Consider the following 19,784-nt stretch of genomic DNA (forward strand, 5'->3'; position numbering starts at 1 on the left):
GTCTAGGACTCTCCCTTGGGCACAGATTCATCCAACAGCAACGGATGAGTACCAACTCTTTTTAAAGTGAGGGCATTGTTCATACCATGTTATTTTAGCAACATATTTTATGACTTAAGTCACTACTACTGTTCAAAACCAACCCTCCAAAATAAAAATTACTGTGAGCAGGCTACCGGATTTAACGAGCATTTCCTGGTAGTAACATTCTAAGAGACATTCCTGACGGTTCCTCCGAGAGATTTCTGATCATCACAAATATATGGCAACTCTACTCTGTGCCCCCCTTAAAGATTCTTTGTACAAATTGGCTCTAACAAGTTCTGTTATTAAAAAAAAAAAGTACTCCATTTTGTTTAACACGGTGCTTCTCAGACTTATTTAGGAATACTAGTTCTAACAAAGAATGTTATAGTAAAAATCTGTTTATAACCCAGTAACATATAGTCGACTGCTTTAGAAATTTGTCAGATGAGTCAAAAGAGGGACTTCAAATCAAGCTTTCACACAAATGCTATTGTATTCTAGGAGTCCCTAGATGCAGTTGGTGGGCAAAGCATCCGGAATGCATGAGAGCCAGGAGAGGTGACCTACAGGAAAGAGTAAAATATGGAGATGTATGGTATCAGACTTGGAAAACTGTGGCATGCATTCTCTGCATAGGAGTTTGGTGAGACTTAGCACAGGCTTAGTAAGAAGAGAGTATAGGCTGGAAATCATACGGGTTTGGGTTCAGGTCCTAGATGCACTGCCTACTAGCTAGTGGCCTCAGGCAGCTTGTGAACTCTGAGCTTCACTTTTCTCTTCTGAATCACGGCCAAAATAACACCTAGCTCACCGGGTGGCTGTGTAAAGCAAAGGAGGTAGTGGGTGGGATAAGGCCAGCACAACAGCAACCCAAATAACACAACGTTCCTTTTCTTTCTCAAATGACACACTCACCTTCAGGAAGATTGCTGGGCTCACAGTGGGCTTTAAAGGTCCATGTTATCTGCTGTGACAAAACAGTCTTAAATTTCTATCTAAACACATCTATATCTGTTGTCCTGTGGTATCTGACTTAGTACAATTTAAATCTTGCTGCGGTTTGATGGAGTTCACAGGCACTCGTAATCTGGTGGCTGTTCCTTAATGGGTTGCCCACATTTCCACATGCCTCAAACATAGTAATACTGAGCTGGTGCCTGAGCTAGGTCCTTGGAACTCGGAGAACAACCCTTTCTTCAAAGTCAGTAAAAGAGAGTAGTAAAGTCTGAGAGACATCTCGATGCTTAGTCAACCAAGGGACACTCGGGAAACTTGTTGCATGGTATTTATCAAGGCCCATGATTACACAGCCAGCTAGTGCTTATCAGACTCCGTGGATTGGAGCAATATTTCCAGAGGCATCCTTTTCAGAATGTTAACAGATATTAAGCAACAAAACAAAACAAAAACAAACAAAATCCCAAAACCAAACAAAGAGCTCCATACTGAAATAAGTTGAAGAAATGTTTAAATTAAACAGGCTTCTTTATTGCAGCACTTCTGAGAGAGCTTAATGGGTACTGGAAATCTCCAAGAAGAGGCTGGTATGAGCAGGCTTCTCAAATTTCGTATTTCAGAGATGTGTGTTCTATGAAACACGCTTGGGGTGGAGTGAGATCTTAGGAACTAATGATGTCACTGTACCAATGATCTCTACATTGACTAATACCTGGCTTCAGAACCTAAGGATTACTGCATTCTGAAGTCAATCTCAGGCTAATGAAAGGTTTGTAACTGTCATCTTTGTGACAAACACTATTGACCTAAGTTAATCCAAATACGTCATCTGGGAAATTTGATGACTGCACGACTGTGCCTGTGCTGTAACTACGACAACAGAAGCCTTTTAGAGCTGGCCAAAGCTGGGGCTCTTGTCAGCAAAACTGTGTTTACAAAAAATACTCTCAAAATAAATGTGAGAAAAAGCCAGAAACGCAGGTCCATACAAGACCCTAAAAGTATCATAAAACAATACATAAAAGATGATCCCAGAAGATTTGAGGAAAGATCCATATCAAAGTGAAGCACGGAGCATCCTTTCACTTCAGCTGGCCTCTCTAAAAATAAGTTGATTCCAAGTAGAATATTTAGCTGCTGAATTGAGGAGGAAGTATAGGGTTATCCCACACAATTCTTATTTATCTGACTGTATCTATAAAAATTTTTCCTAAGACCCAAATCTTCCTCTTCGAGAGCCTGAATTACAAAATTGACTCTTGCTGTTTTCTTCTGTGACGGGCAGTTTCTGCCTTCTCTGTACATCTATTACTTTGAGAACTAGGCCCACGTCAACATGAGTCAAACTATGGTAAACTTTAGGTGGGTGGAAAATGTAAAAAATCAGTAGTGGAAAAGGTAAAAAGGTAAAAAGAAAAGAAAATCTGTATTTCTGATATAGACTTAGAGTATAAAGAAGAGGTTATGTGCATTCCTTTCCTACTTTTTTAATAGGAGTTGGAGAAAAATTATGTCTAGATGCCTGGAAGAGCCTGACATAAGGCAAAGATACAATGTGACAGGTTTTATACCCTTAGTACTACAGAAATGAACTAAATGAGGCTCACTGAGATGATCGCCCTCCTTGCTGCAATTTTTGTTTGTAACTTTGAAGAGAGCCAGGAAATTTTCCCCAAGGCCTTCCCAGGACAAATGAGAACCCTGCGAGCTACTCAGATCATGTCTCTACTATGAAAATCATACAATAAATTCAATGCAAAAATACAATTTCCCCAAAACGGATTCATCCTCATTAAGCCACCTATTTTAGAGATCACCTCATCTTGGTAAAACACAAGAGTTAATGAAATGTGGAAGGCAAAAAGGCAGTTGAAGTTTTATAGAAGTAATTCTAAATACAGCAAAACTTCTGATTTCTAATTCTCTCATACAAGTGTCTTTCCTGTGCTCGTCGTCCACATGGTCCGCAATATTTTCCTGCAGTAAAACAGGTTTGCCAATAAGTGTGCCTAGACAGTTCCCGAAGCTTCCTTTGGGACTCAGGTACACACCCTGTTGAGCCCTAAAACCAAAATATTAGAAAATGCCTCTCTGAGGACTAGAAATGGGGAAAAGCACCCAGGTCTGGTGGGACTTGGGAGGAGATTACAGAAAATCAAAGGTCTTGGAGGGTACCAAGGATTTAGACATACCCACCAGTGCACGAGGTAACTCTGGCCGGCTTCTCTGAGAGTGAGCTATGGTCCTTACGGAGGGCAGCCTTCTTCAGGCTCAAACAGGATTGGCCCTCATTAGAAATATTATCTTTTTTTTTCACTCTTCAGAAATGATATATTATCTCTCTCTCAACATTGAAGTTATCCCCGAAATTAGGAAGTTGTAATATTATACTGCCGATGATATGTGTGGCACTCACACTGACCTGCAATTATGTGGTCTCTTCTCGGGTGGAGAAGACAACAGTGTTTGGCTCTGCTATAATTACGAGCAGGCCCTGCATTACTCACTGTGAGTGGACAAGAGTCACGTCACGCACACACTCACCATGGGGCTGCTGAAAGCAGCCTGCCTGCAGCGAGGACCTTCGCCAGCCCCTTCTCCACCTCCTAGAGCGGACCAGCTCCCAGCAAGATGCTTCGAGGGTTTACCTCCCAGAGGCCCGCTCTGAAGCGTCCTGCCGCTGGGGGCCCTTGGCTTCGCCACATGGCTAAGGGAGCCACTGGGGGTGCCTGCGAAGTCCTCATCTTCAGAGGCGGCTTCCTGGTAGGACTCTAACCTCTTGGCTAAGGGGGGAAAATCACACCGCATCATTACCTGAGAACCACTTGCAAGCTGAATAGTCAGGCATTTACTTAAACAGCTATTTCCGACCATCTCTTTCCTTTTCAAACCTGGCCTCCAACCTCCCCTCCCCCAATGGCCTTGGTTAATGAACTTATCTCTGGAGAAAAGGGGAAGCAGTCAGATAGGAACTCCTTTCTTTTCCCATCACTGAATCTACGAGCCTACCTGCATTTGTACCCAAACTCTCTGTCTTCCCTCTTCCCGCTACGGATAAAGATTCAATTGCCAAACCCTCCACTCGTGCTCTGCATCCACGCCTCTGGCCTTCTCAAGGGCTCCACACTTATAATTCCCCTCTCTTTCACCTACACCAATCTCTCCTCAACTAATCTCAGGGCTTTCTGTCCCTGTCTCTTCAAGGACACTGCTCTTGTCGAGGTCACCCACAAGCTCCCTGCTACCAAATCCAATGATCCCATCTGCCTGTATTTTATTTGAACTCTTAGCAATATCCAACAGAGTTGACTATTTTCTCCTTGAAATGGCTCTTCTTGTTTCTCTGACCCCAACTTTCCTCCTACTTCAAAGGCTGTTCCTTCTTAGTTTCTCCTGCTACCCCCCTCCTCCCCAGTCCTCAGATATTAGGTTGCTGCAGAAGCTCCTTCCCTTCTCCACCTATAAGTCTTCCTTGGTGATGTCATCTGGTCCCATCTTTGAAATATCATCTCTATGCGCATGACCTCCAAGCCTATACCTTCAACTCTGACTTCTAACTGGAATACAATTCTTCATTTAATACTTCCAATTAGATGTCGAGAGGGTTCTCCAGCAGGTACCTATATGGCTCACACTCTTACTTCCCTCAAGTTTCTTATCATGTCCCTTTGCCAGTGAAGACTTCCCAGATTTAACCACACTATTTACTATTTACTAATCCTGTCTCAGCAATTACCCTAAGATATATATGCACTATATAGCTTATTTGCTTATATTTTTTATATAAACTCCAAAAAGGCAGATAATTTTATCTATTTTTGATATCCCCAGAACCCAAAGCAGTGGTTGATAGATACTTAATAAGTACTCATTGGATAGTAAATAATAATTTAAATTGCACCTGTGAAATAGAACTCTTTTTCTTCTCCCTCAGACTTACCCTTTGTCTGTCTTCCCCATCTTTGTAAATGATACCTAACTATCTAGTTACTTATGCCAAAAATTTAGGATCCTCCCTGATTCCTCTTGTTTCCCCCAGCCCCCACTGTCAAAGCATCACCAACGGCTGTCCATTATTCATCCAAAATACATCCCAAATATCTTGACTCCTCTCCATCTCCGTTACCGTGGTCCAAGCCATCCTCATCTCTCAACTGGACTAGTGCAATAGCCTCATAACTGGTCTCCTTGCCCCTCAGCAATCCATTCCTCACATAGTAGCTAGAGTGACCTTCCTAAAAGATAAACAGATCAGATCACTCCCTGCACAAAACTATCCAGTGGCTTCACAACTCACTCAGAGTAAAATCTGAATCCCTTTTCTTGGCTTACACAACTCAAAACAACCTGACCTCTGCTGACCTCTCTGGCTTTCTTGCCCCTTCTTCTCCTGCACTTCCACTAAAACCCAGGCTCACCAGCCTTTCTTAAACTTTGAAAATTGCCAAGCTCATTTCAGCCTGAGGGCCAGACTAGCTGCTCCCTCTGGAAGGCTTTTGCCCCTGAACTTCAAGATTATGTAATTTAGATCTAGGCTCTAATGCCCTCTTAGAGAGGACTTGCCCAATCACCCAATCCAAAATAGCCTTCCAACCATTCTGTATCATATCACCCCATTTTAACCCTTTGCAAAGTACTTTTTACTATTTAAATTTTTTCTTGATTTAAAAATTCATTTATTTGTGACTATTTTCTCCAACAGAAGCTCCATGAGAGCAGGGGCCTTATCTGTATTATTTATCATTATGCCCAGTGTCTGGAATATCCAGTGTTGGACTGCTAGCTGTTTGCATGCTGCTTAGTCCATGGACCAAATTTCTAAGTTGCAAGGTTTTAAAACATAAAATAGTCTTGTCATACGTGTTTAGTCCAATTATATATGTGTAAGGGCTATCTCCAAGCAGCAGTATTCTTTATGGAAATATCTCCTAGCCAACACTTTTGCTAGTAAAACCTGAAGGGTTAACTTGTTTTCATTTCAGTTAAAATAATGTGTCTCAGAATTAATAATATGTCTCTCCAGAATTAAGTTCTTGGGAGAACTGACCTCTACCATCACTCTCTTCAGCATTCAGTGTGCGTGTGTGAGTGTGTGTGCTGTGAGTGAGTGTGTACATGGACTCATTTTTAAGTCATTGCAAAAAATGGACCAGAGACTCTAGATGTATATGGTAAATAAGTGCTCACAGGCAAAGTCAGCACTTTCTAGAAGTAGTGCAACACTCTATGGTTCACAAACAGTTATCTTATCAATTATACGGTTGTCATCACAGCATCTGATTCTTAGGCACTTGGTATCTTCTCTGCATGAGGAGCCACAGAAGAGAAGCACTCACTGGGCAGGAGCGTGCATGTTCAGGGACTGGGGTGGGAGAAGGCTGATGCTAGCCCTCTTAAAGGTCGCAAATACAGTTATAAAAAACTCTAGCCTCACAAATGGGCATAGAGCTTTAGCCACAGGGATGTTCACTGCAGCACTGTTTATTACAACGAAGGACTGCTGACAACCTAAGCTAATGATGGATCAATTGCATGTGCTACGGGAACTCTTACTTGCCATACAGAAGAACACTAGAAGAACCACTAGAAGAACAAGGAGATAATGGAAAGGGGGTCATGATGAAGCCTTAAGGAAAATGTGTATAAGAGTAAAGGTGCACTGTGATGCCCCTTTCGCTTAAAAAACACATATTAATGTGTACATGAAATGCAAACTCAAAAGAAATGCACTAAAATGTTGACAGTGGTCCACTTTGTTTAGTGAGGGTTATTGATGACAAAAATTTTCCTTTTTTGGCTTACCTGAATTTTCTATAACACTTCTTTTGTAATAAAAGGACAATAAAAAAAGATGAAACATAATGCAGATTATCATTATGAGACTAGCTATTTCTTTAAAATTTAGATAGTGATTATGTGATACTCAACATTTTACCCCTCACGCTCACTGGTAACAACGAAACTGGCTTAAAAATATATATACCTAGGAGAAAATATAGTATAATATATATTTTTAAAATTTGGGCATGGTGGGATGTCTAAGTATAACACTGTGGGCAGAAATCATTTTACTAATAATCTTACTAATATTCACAATAATTGACAAAAATATTTAATGAAAATATAATACCTCTAACAAGAACAGACTCCCTAAGTGAAGTTAATAGACTGTGGCGGTAGGCAGAATTCTAAGACGGCCCCCAAGATTCGTGGTCACTGGTGTATACCCCTTTTGAGCATGATGAGAATCTCACTTCTATGATTACATTATGTTTTAGGGCACAGGTGGAGGGAATTTGAAGATGTGATCTAGTTCCTAGTCGGTTGACTTTGAGTGAATGTGAAAGAAGGCTACCCAAGGTGGATCTGATCTCATCAGGTTAAGTCCCTTAATTGAGGTGTCAGTACTTCCCTAAAGTGAGGGAGACTCAAAGCTAGAGGGTCTGCTGCTGGCCTTGAAGAAGCAAACTGCCATGCTGAGTTCGGCTGCCTCTAGGAGCTCAGAGTGACTCAGGCTGAGAGCCAGCAGAAAAGACCACAGCCTTATAACCTCAAGACTCAGAATTCATCCAAAAAACCGAATGAGCCTCAGATAAGATCATGGCCCCAGTTGACACCTAGACTTCATCCTGGTGAGAGACCCCAAGAGACTCTTGACCCACGGAAGCCATGAGATTGTATATTTGTGTTGTTTTAAGCCACTAACTTTGTGGCAATTCATTATGCAGCAATAGAAAACTAATACATTGATAAATCATGAACCAGGAAAATACTTGCTATGTATAGAAGAAAGGGATAATATTAGGGCTGATAATCAAATTATTTAACATCTGGTTCAATCCAAGTGCACAAATGAAAATGGATGCGACTGACTTAGTAGATAAAACCCTCCTACGGATGACCAAGAATAAGAAAATTAAGTCTTGTAATAAGAAAATGACATGAAATTCAAAGGACCAATAAACACATAAAAAGTTAAACATCTCATTATTAACTGAAAACTAAGACAGACTAAAAAGAATATCTTCATCCCATTACGGCTGGGCATGAGCAACAGGTATCTTCTTTTATCTTATCTATCATAATCTATCATAATCTTTAATCTTATTTGTCTGTCTCCTTATTCCAAATCCTAAGCTACATGAAATCATGGGCTAAAGCCACATATTAGGAGCTCACAAAATATATGTTGAATGAATAAGTGATGTTAATTGAAAGTACTGTTATAAGAGCAAACTGAGCTCGGCCACAAATAATGCAACACTATGCACTTAATGTCATGAAATTATTTGCAAAAAAGCCCTCGAGATATTGTTGAATAAAAGAAGGAAATTGCAAAACAATATCATAACATGTTCTAACTTACGAAAGGGAAAATGTGTAAGTACAGGTACATATAGAGGAATATGCATAAAGAAATGGATGGTTAATTAGTCATCAAATTGTTGACCTTTAGAGAGCAGGGTTTTTTGTTTTGAACACTTCTCAGAACTATCTTCATAGGAATACATATTACTTTTATAAATAAAGTTAAAGTTCAATTCTTTCAGGAAAACTTGAAATTTATTTATTTACTTCCTTAGTGTCAGAAGTTCAGCTCATCTTATTTATTCTTAAACTAGGTGTCCTTAACCAAGAATCAGTGAATGCCTCCAGGCTGAATGCCGGAGTTAGGGGAAGCCTGTAGTCCCTGTGGAAATATTTTCAAAATAATTTTTAGGGATATGGTTCATATTCTCATTAGATTCTCAAAAGCATTTATGATGCAATATTATTGTCACTATCTACAACCTCACCTTCTACTTCTATTGGTAATTCACTTTCCTTTAAAAGAAAATATGGCAGTAAATTCCTTGACTTTGATCTACTAACTTTTGAAGGGATGACAATTAAGCTTAATGCCCATTAGTACCCAATGCTTAAATACAGCACTTTTATACTAGAATTATCAAACTGTTAAGTGGGTGTCGAAAGATCAATGTTAAGGTTTTCACAGACACCCAACACTCACCATTTTCTTCATGACAGTAATCAAAGCCTGCCACACTACATCTTCGAAAAACCATCTTATTCTCAGTGAGGGTTCCTGTCTTATCAGAAAAGAGGTACTGAATCTGTCCAAGATCCTCAGTGATGTTCAGGGCTCGGCACTGAATAGTAGAATCCATTTTCTCATTGTAGAAATCCACATCGCTTTGAATAAAGTATATTTGTCCAAGCTTTACAACTTCAATGGAAACATAGAGAGAAATGGGAATCAAGACCTAAAAAGAACCAAACAATTTTTAAAATGTTAAAGGGAGAAAAGGTTGAGAAACAGAATAGAGCTGGATAAGTAACAAAGATCTTAAAATTCTATGATGAGCTCAACAGAAATTACCTGTAACAAAATGATCATGGTCCAAAACATGTAGAATCCTGCCAACACTGGTGATATGACATGTCCATTAGGCTCAGGGATATTAAAAAAGGGTATGTTTCCATATCTACTCAACCAGATTCCATGACCTTTCAAAAAATACATGAATATCAAATGGATGCTAAGTATATATTATTCAAAATATAAAACTTTATTTCTAAAATAAACAGGGATGAGAGTATTTATTTTGGTTGAACACCAATTATTTGTTATTGGAAACAAATTCAAATTCAAAATTCTACACATTCTCTTGTTTCTGTCTCTATTTAAATTCCTTCCCAGGTCCCGTCAGCATTGTGGCACGTATAATTGAATATAATCAACATTTAGTGCTTTTGAGGCCAAAGAATGATATTAGGATATACGGGGGGGAAATCACAGGCAAATAAAACCTTCTTTATAGAAGTCAGACATTCATACATTTTGGAAAGTAAAATACTTTTAAATAAATATCTTGTTGAAAAGATGCCTGCAAATAATGAAATTTTACGTACCCAAGGCACCAGTTAAACACATTATAACCAAAAGCAGAACACACCAGAGGACATCTGTATTCGCTCTTCTTTCTAACTTGCTGCGCTTATACCTTGGACCGCTGTTGTTCAGCATTGCTTTGGTTTCATGGCCTAAGTAAGTAACATAATATGTCAGATACTGTGCAAATTAAAGCCAGGTGGCAAATATCATAGTTTAAAATCTCTCTGGCAGATAAGTTCATAAAAAAGGTAGTTACATAATATATTTTGTTAATTTAGTTTGTTTTTGTAATCCATTTAGAAAAACAGAGACCAGCCCAGCTGGCGAGGCTCAGCAGTTGAGCCTCGACTTATGATCCAGGAGATGCCAGTTCAATTCCCTATCAGGGCACATGTCCTGGTTGCGGGCTCGATCCCCAGCAGGGGGCGTGCAGCAGGCAGACAATCAATGATTCATCACTGATGTTTCTATCTCTCTCTTTCCCTCTCCCTTCCTTTCTCTGAAATCAATACAGATATATTAAAAACAACAACAAAAAAAACAGGCCAATGATTAAGTTTATCAAGACAATATTTCCTTTCTGCCTTTGAAGATTGCATTTCGAGTGAATGGAAAATATTAACATGTAGGAAAGCACAGAGGAGACAATGGTGAGAACCAACCTGCATAAACCACAATGCCCACAACAGCCTCTGTGTTTCTAATGGTGCATCCTCTGAGTAATAAATTTTCTTTACCGAGACCCACGCGTTCCTTGTTGGAATGTTCTCTATAAGGAAGACAGCATATAGGTTCATTTTTAAATAGAAAACGTGGGGACAGAAAAATAAAAATCATGGTTTTGAGTGTTTTTGATTAGAGTATTAAGTTAGGCAGTGCACAGAAAAGCTTTCAAATCTCTGGCCTATTTGCTTTTGTTATTTCAGAGTTATCTGCTCTGGCTGAAAAAGATATAACAAGTTTCTAAAAACCATTGTTTTCTACTATTTTTTTGTTAACTTCTAGTTTTATAGAAGCTCAAAAATATTCCCAATAAGCAACCTGCTTCTTTAGCACAAACTGTACTTCAGGTAATTAATAGTTGATGAGGGAGTTCTTGATAGAATTGGAAAATCATCATTTTCAACCCAGATGAAATCACAAATGGTTCTACGCAATGGTAACTGTTGGTCACTAACATCACTAAGTAAAAGGCTGATGGGGAACTTGATAGTAAAAGAGTAAGACTGACAACACTGATCTTAACAGAATTACCAATAGGACAAGGGGACACAGAGTGAACTACAGAGTTATGGTCAGAACTAGAAGTGTCCTTGGGTTTAATCTAATTCAGCATCCTGGTTTTACAGTAAGGAAATTAAGTCCCAACATTCCCATTCCCAGGCAAGCACCACCCAATCCTCAACAGTATAGCATGTGTTATCCCTAAACCCTTTATAGGGACAGATTTAACATACAAAAGCCTCAGTTCCAAAGTGCCTTAGTAAATATAAAAATGTTTCCCCCTGGGATCCTTATTTTCATCATCACATCACTCTAGGTTACCATTAGATCAAAGCCCAGCTTCTATTTGGTTGCATCTGCTCAGATGCTAAACATGTCCTGCACCTGATGGGTGTGTGATATTTGACACTTATGGCATGAGACCTTCGGATTCTATATGAAGCACAGACTAAACACATACAGCTCGCATTCATTCAAGAACCTATGTAACATCTACTGTGTCCCAGCACTCCCACCAGATGCCGGGAATAGAAAAACGAACATACACAGTCTTGGCTCCTGTGATCTAAGAGGAGGTGAATGATATAAAATATATAAGTGTAATCAAAAGATTATAACTATTATGATAGAAATATGAGAGTTAGCATACAACGTGGGCAAAAATAGGAAGGAAGTCAGTTCTGTTTGAGAGTAAGAAGATCAGAGAAGGCATCTCATAGAGTGTAAGCTTGAGCATCTCTACTTTTGTTGCAATCTGAAAACAGACAACAAAGTAAGAAAAGTACAAGGAGCTAGTTCAATGGTTAAAAATAATTCCACAGAAAGTCCCTGGGTCTTCCTGGGCTAATTCTCTCATTAAATGCTTCTCCGAAAATTAGTGAAGCCAACTCTCAATACAGGGATCAACAGAAAAGACCCAAGTTAGTCCAAACACTTAGGAAGAAATAATCTGAGGGGGGTTGGAGGGAGGAAGCAGAGAGTATCTTTTAGCTGTGGATTCCAGGAGGAAGACCATTTCAGTGGTCAGACCACGCTAATCAGAAAGTAAGGCACCACATGTTGGAACAAACAGACATCAAAAGAACTTATCAAGAATGGAGGAACCAAAGGGTAAGCAAATGTGGCATCCAGGAATCCAGGGGCAAGTGATAATGTGGAGAGCCAGGAGCAGAAAGGGACTTGGGACTAGGTAAGGATTCTGGGGCAAGACTCAGTACCTAGCATAGCAAGTGATGCTCTCATGTATCTGTTAAAAAAGAACCATGTCCAAAGTGGATGAAGAGAGGGGCTGACAAAGGTAGACCAGGCAAGGGCTCTAGTCCCAGACATTTGGTCAAGTTCACACCACAGTGAAAGGATCCAAGGTAGCAAGAGATGGAGTCTCAGGTATTAGACAAGCTGTCAGAATTGGAACACAGGATCAGAATTAGAGTGGCAACAATGCTTTTATAATTTTTAAAAAATCTACTAATACATGCTCTGCCCAGATTCAGGGCAGAATTCTATGCTGTAGTTCACACAGTGCTAGGCTATGTTCCTTCCTGTTTTCTCATGTCCATAAACAAGATTCACCCTGCCAAAGGAGTCTGATTTTGTCAGGAGGGTCAGCATTCCCAGCTGTGGGGAGAAGATTGTATAGGCTGGACCCTAAGACAGATCTGACATCAGTTTAAAAATGGCAGCCCCTGAATCTGACATTTACAAGAGGAAACTTTACAAACTGTCAGCAGCTAAAGGAAATAATCCTAGAAAAGCACTCATCCTAGGAGATGGTTTATGACCATGTTTCTGATGAGAAGGGTATCTGCCTAATGTCTCTTCATGAAGACCATCTAAAATTTAGCCATGGAAGGATTTCTCTAATGTTAACCCCAATGACTTCAGGATAAATATTTCATCTTAAGCAAAGCATACAAGTTCCTTCAGGATCTGGCTTCTTTATGATCTCCCTTATTGCTCACTCACATTCCAGACATACTTAACCACTCACAACTGAACAAATGCACTGTGGTCTCAGGCCTCTATGCCATTGCCTATGTTGCTCCATCAACCTAGAATATCAGTCATTCTTGGCAATGAACTGCCTACATGGCATCTTCACATTCTTGAAGATTTAATTCTGGCATTATCTCCTTACCAGGACCAAGCCTTTCTTTATTCCACTGCATAGTTCCCATCTCTGCTGGACAACCTGTCTGTACAGATGCTACTTAAAGATGCTACCATTATAATCTACAATTACTTACATAACTCTTATGTTTTATAAAAATTTAAACAACTTTATTGAGGAATAACTAACAAGTATCATCTGCCCATATTTAAAGTATAAAATCTGATGTTTTGACATGTTTCCCCTGTGAAACCATCACCACAATCAGGGCAATAAACATAGCCATCACTCCCAAAGGTTTCCTCATGTCCTTTTGTAACCCATCCTTCCCACTTTCCCCATCTCAGCACTCAGTCATCTGCTTTCTAACACTATGAATTACCTTTCATTTTCTAGAGACTCTATAAATCAGATCATATAGTATACACTCTTTTTATGCCTGGCTTTTCACTCATGGTTATTTTCAGATGTATTCATGTTGTTGCATGTAGCCCTTGTGAATTCTTTTTTGCTGCTAAGTAGTATTCTACTTATGGATATACCACAATTTGTTTATCTATTTCCCTGTTGATAGACATTGGGTTGTTTCCAGTTCTTGGCTAATACAAATAAAGCTGCTATGAATATTTGTGTACCAGTTACTATACGTTTTCTTTTCTCTTGGGTAACTACTTAGGAGTGGAATGCCCGGGCTACACAATGGGTGTATGTTTACCTTTCTGGGAAATTTCCAAACTGTTTTCCAAAGTAATTGTACCATTTGAATTCCTACCAGCAGTGTGAGTGTTCCAGTTCCTCTGCATCCTCACCTACATTTTGTATAGTTGATCTTTGTAATTTTAGCATTAGAGATCTGTGCTTTTTACTTACATCTTTTCACACAAATATTTGTAATCCATTTATTTTCTCTGCTAAAGTGTTCAAATTTTTTTGACCATTCTAAAAATTGTATTGTTTGTATTCTTATTACTGAGTTTTGAGATGTCTTTATATTTTCTGAATATAAGTCCTATATCAGATAAATGCATTGAAAATATTTTCTTCCAGTCTGTGTCTTACATTTTCATTTACCCTAATAGTGTCATTTGAAGAGAAAAGGTTTTTAAATTTGATAAAGTTATTTTATTTTTTACCTTTTTGTGGATTGTACTTTTAGTGCTATAGCTAAGAAATCTGTGTCTAACCCAAGGTACAAGATTGACCCTATGTTTTCTTCTAGGAGTTTTATAATTTTAGGTTTACATTTAAGCATAGGATACTTATTTAGTAAATTTTTTAATGGTGAGAAGTGTGGACTGTAGTTTATTTTTTAAATATATTCAATTGCTGCAGCATCATCTATTAAAAAGACTAAACTTTCTTTACTAAACTGCCTTTGCATCTTTGTCAAATACCATGTGTCCATAAATATCTGGGTTAATTTCTGGGCTTCACAACATTTTCCATTGATCTATTGGTCCATTTTTATGCCAAAATGACACTGGCTTGATTATTGTACCTTTATAATACGTCTTGAAGTCAGGTGGTGTTAGCCCTCCAACTTTCTTCTTTTTGAAAGCTGTTTTAGTTAACCTAGTTCCTTTGCAGCTCCATATAAATTTTTAGAATAAACTTGTCAATTTCTAAAAAAAAAAGCACACACACACACAAAAAAAACCTGCTGGAATTTTTTTGGGATTACACTGAATTTATAGATCAATTTTGGGCAAACTCACATCATGAAAACTATTGAGTCAATGTATGAAAAACATATGCCTCTACTTTTAATTTAGGTCTTTAATTTCTCTCAACAGTGTTCAGTAATGTTCAGTGTGCAGGTCTTTCACATCTTTTGTCAAATTTATCCTTAAGTATTTTATTTTTACTGATGCTACTGTAAATTATATTTAAAATTTTTCAATATCTATTTGCTCATTCCTAGTATACAGAAATACAATTGATTTTTGTATGTTAATCATATTTCCTAGAACACTGTTAAATACACTTATTAATTCATGTAGTTTTTTTAATAGATTTTATCAGACTTTCTACAAAAACTATCACACCATCTATGAATAGAGGTTTTGCTTCCTTCTTTTTATTTGATTTCCTTTTCTTGCCTGACTGTACTAGCTAAAATCTCCAGTTCTTGCCCAGCCAGGCATGGCTCAGCGGTTGAGCATCGACCTGGGATCCAGGCGATCGGGGTTCGATTCCCGGTCAGGGCACATGCCCGGGTTGTGAGCTTGATCAATGACTCTCTCATCATTGATGTTTCTATCTCTCTCTCCCTCTCCTTTCCTCTCTCTGAAATCAATAAAGATATATATTTTTTTTAAAAAAATCTCCAGTTCTTGTTTGAAAAAAAGTCGTCAAGTGAATACCTATGTCTTGTTCCTGATCTTGGAAAAAGCATTTAGTCTTTTACCATTAAGTATGATGCTATCTACAGGTTTTTACACAAATGCCATTTATCAGGTTAAGGAAGTTCCCTTCTAGTTCCAGTTTGTAAGAACAAAAGCTAGGTTTTGTCAAATGTTTTTTCTACATCTATGAAATGATCACCTGGATTTTCTTTTTTAATTTGTTAATTATGGTTTATTAATATGGCGGATCACATTGTTTGATTTTCAAATGTTAAATCAATCCTGCAATTTTTGGGATAAGTCCCACTTGGTCATGATGTACTATCCTTTTTATACATTGTTGGATGTGATTTGGTATAATTTTGTTAGAATATTTGCATACACGGTTCATGAGAGACACTGATCTTTTCTTAAATGTCTTTGAATGCTTTTGGTATCTGGGTAATGGTATCAGGACCAATTCTGGTTCTCGAAAAAACGAGTTGAGAACTTTTCTCTACCATTTTCTCACAAGATCACCACTATGAAGTAGGTAGAATTGTCTCTTCTTAAAAATAAAGAAACTAAAGGAGTAAATGAGTTGGCTCAGTGCATAAAGCCATTAAGTGGCATAAGCCAGGCATAAAATTAGGTAAGACCCCAAATTCTAGCTGCTTGTGCAAAAGAGATGTGGATAGCACAAGAAGCCTCCAAAATGAACACTGTCATTATTTTTCATACTTCTTCTTAGATGTGTTTCCAAATCACTGCCTAAATTTTGCCAACCAGAACTGTCCACATGCTACTCTAATTCTGCAGAACACCATCCTATCATGTCACCTAAGCTGTCAGTTCTGTCCAAACACCTCCTTCCAAACAACTAACATGTTTTTGGCTTAATGTGGAGCTTATGTAAGACATTCTTACACCACTGAGGTTCTAGGATTAGTTTAAGAAGAAGGTTTGGTTGTTATTTTGAAAATATACATAGGTAAATATTTACCAAATTTATAAGGTGTCTAAACATATGACCATTAGTGATTCAACTTGGATATAAGTACACAAAGTTTTATCAAGTTAAAAATAGCTGCAACACACAATTCTACCCACAAAGGTAAGTCATGTATCACTCACAGGAAGCCTCGGAATCTGCTGAGGTCATTGTTTGGACTTTCACATTCTATCCTACTGAAGAATTTCTCAGGATCAAGTTCAGAGTCCTAAAACATATATATTTATACATGTATATTTTAAAATCATAAAACAAGGAGAATTCAAGGTTAAATCCTTAAGATTTAAGTGTTTGTTCCTTCACCAATTCTTAAGGTAAAACTAAGGCATCCTTGCCACAAAGTTTATGTCACAAATTGCCCAAATGAAGGAAAATACAGGCATAATTATGGATGAATAAATTGGATCAGAATGGTCCTAGAGCATTAATAGTCATCAGCAGGCAATGACGATGTCTGAATCCTATACTGGAATCCATGCAGGACTCTGCAGAAGAGAGCTTCTACTCATACAGTCAACACTCTTATTGAGAAGGCACAAGGCTGAAAACACCGTTGTTGTTCTTCAACCATGTAGGTAGTTTCTGAGAGTAAATGTACATGTGAATACTTTGAACACATAATGCATTTGATTCCAGCAATTTAAAAAAAAAATTTTTAAATAAGCTGGACATTAATATCTTACAAAATACTCTAATGGATCAAACAATAATTTTAGAATGTTTTATAAAACCAATGAGCAAAAAATAAGCAAAGTGTCTTTATAGAACATAGGCATGAACTCACTATGAACAAGCCACGCCAACCCTATCTTATTTCCCATTTTATTTTCATAAGGCCTTTTGGCTAACAAAAAATGCTATTGATACAGCTCGTGAAACATTTATAAAGCAAACATAATGGAAAATATGAGTTATGATCATATAATTCAATTTGCTAATAATATTTTTCAGTTCTTTTGATGTACTAGAATCTATATTATGCACTTTAAATATGTTAACTGATACCTTCTTTCCAACCCCATGTGGTAATATAATTAGGTATAATTAATAGATGAAGAAAGAAAGACACAAAGAGGATCAGTAATTTGCTAAAGGTCTCAAAACAAGACGGAATTTAGAGACAGGGTAACAACTGAGGTCACAGAATACCAGAAGGCTCACCCTTAATTAAATCCAAAGTGTGCTGATTAATTAGCTGACATCACCCTCAAAGTAGGTATTTAGTGGTATGTAATAAAAATCCAAGTTGTACAAGGCTTTTAAAAATGTCTTAGGTGCAGGAATGCTTATAAAAGTGACACTGACAATAAGCTCAGAGGCCTATCAATCACAGAGGATCTAAATACTAAATACATAGGTTGAAAGATGGGCCCAATGTGACATCAGGTGATGAGATTTACTAAAGATAAGGGTATTCTTTGGCTAACATATTCTCTGGCTTACAAGAGGAAGAAAATCTGACCTATTAGTAGTTCATTTAAAGGAAGGCCATTAAATTTTAAAATCCTTCATCTCAAGTGCTTCCAGAGAAAGGGAAGGAAAACTGAAACTTAGGCATTATGTATGAGGCTTTTACAAATATTACTTCACTTGAGTCTCACAGCAAGGCTAGTAGGGAGACATCTCCATTTTAAGATAAAGAAACTGATGCATAAAGTTGCTCAAAGTCAGACAGTAATGAACAGCAGAATTGGAATTCATTCAAACTCATGTTAATTAATGTAACTTCAAAGTCCTTGTTTCCCTCACCACAGCCCATGAAAGGTCTAGAAGCTCTGTGGCATGAGGAGCTACAAGCCTTTAAAAGGTGTTGGTATATAAGTAATGACAGATTTTTAGGAACAATGATCTATTTATATCTCCAGCTCCAATAACATAAAGTCTAGGCTTAAAAACGATAAATTAGAGGGTGATTATTTCTATTACAAAATAATTTTCCAAATTGCAAAATATTTCTTTTTAAATTAAATTTACTGGGGTGACATTAATAAAATCATAGGTTTCAAGTGCACAAGTCTATGATACATCATTTGTATAATGCATTGTGTGCCCACCACCCAAAGTCAAAATAATTGTTAGGTGCTTTTAATTCAGTTCCAAAAAACAGATGATTGCAGACTGAAATTCATTAACTCCAAAGTCATCATATCCTATTATCTAAAAGATATAGCATACTTCCACTGATATCGGGAGCTATATTAAGCCTTCTGGGATTCTATTTTTTAATGGTAAAAATAAATTTTAAAATCTCTTTATCTATACATGCAAAAATAAGCTAAGTCATTTTCTAAAAAGGAAATGTTAATGTCACCAACTGCAAACATGTCATTTACCTGCTCTGCATATCCCCGAACCACCTGCCTCTGTTTTAAATTGCTCTCTCCATCAAGACCAGAAGTCTCAATATGGCAGATTCCATCTGGATCAGTGGAAAAGAGTAAGACCATATCTGCAGGAATGACCTCATTACAGGAAAGGCGAATAAAGTCCCCAACAGTCACATCTTTCCAGCACTGATCAAGGTATTTTTTCTCTTTCCTAAAATTGAAAAAAAAAGTTTAAAAAGAATATCAAGCCAAAAACATACACAGTAGTGGGTTTTTTAAGTTTCACCATATGAATTAAAGCACGTTTAATGTATTAGGGTGAATTTTAATCCATTAACTGCTAAAAGGGAAGCCCCAGAATTAGAAAACCTAAATTCCACAATGTGTTTTACCTGAAAATTTAGTTACCAGCTGCTAAAACATATTTTTCAGCTCTACTTTTCCCGTGAGATTTTGAACCATTTTGCTATTTGAGTGTAAATCTGGAACAAAATTAAATTTACTCTTTGATGGAGTTATTCATATAGGAAGCAATTTCTGCATGTACGCTGTGGTCAAGTGTTGGGATCTGGAAGGGCACAGACACAACATCTGTTCTCAGAGGGCTTCCCACGTGGCAGAGGGGACAATTAAAGACGACACAAAAGAAATGGAATAAATACCCAGACACAACATTTTAAAAATCATTATACCACTATATTAACAGTTCCACTTATTTAATAAAAATCTTAGACAGCCCCGAGTCTGTTGCAATTGATTCCTACAAAAGAAACTGGAAAATTATATCCGTTTTCAAAAGTAGTTTAGCTATTCCACATATTCAAAAAAATTTTTAAAGGAAAGATACGGTGTTTGAGCTTGATTTGCCTTAAATACTCTGCTTTATGTTAATGTTTTTGCCAAACTT

At 37.7% G+C, this 19,784-nt stretch overlaps 1 protein-coding gene across 1 annotated transcript in view; it reads right to left on the minus strand.

The window, feature by feature from the left end:
* ATP10D (ATPase phospholipid transporting 10D (putative)) overlaps positions 1–19,784 on the minus strand; it is an 84,798-nt gene that overhangs the window by 32,909 nt on the left and 32,105 nt on the right. Inside the window, exons 4-10 of the mRNA XM_087827579.1 lie at positions 18,884–19,088; positions 16,673–16,758; positions 10,543–10,649; positions 9,898–10,029; positions 9,365–9,492; positions 8,996–9,248; positions 3,529–3,767 (exon numbers count right to left, since the gene is read on the minus strand). Of these exons, the coding sequence (XP_087683705.1) occupies positions 3,529–3,767; positions 8,996–9,248; positions 9,365–9,492; positions 9,898–10,029; positions 10,543–10,649; positions 16,673–16,758; positions 18,884–19,088 (1,150 nt within the window). The remainder of the gene's footprint in view (positions 1–3,528; positions 3,768–8,995; positions 9,249–9,364; positions 9,493–9,897; positions 10,030–10,542; positions 10,650–16,672; positions 16,759–18,883; positions 19,089–19,784) is intronic.

This window comes from Miniopterus natalensis, chromosome 1, assembly GCF_054644295.1.
Source record: "Miniopterus natalensis isolate mMinNat1 chromosome 1, mMinNat1.hap1, whole genome shotgun sequence".
Classification (NCBI taxonomy): domain Eukaryota; kingdom Metazoa; phylum Chordata; class Mammalia; order Chiroptera; family Miniopteridae; genus Miniopterus; species Miniopterus natalensis.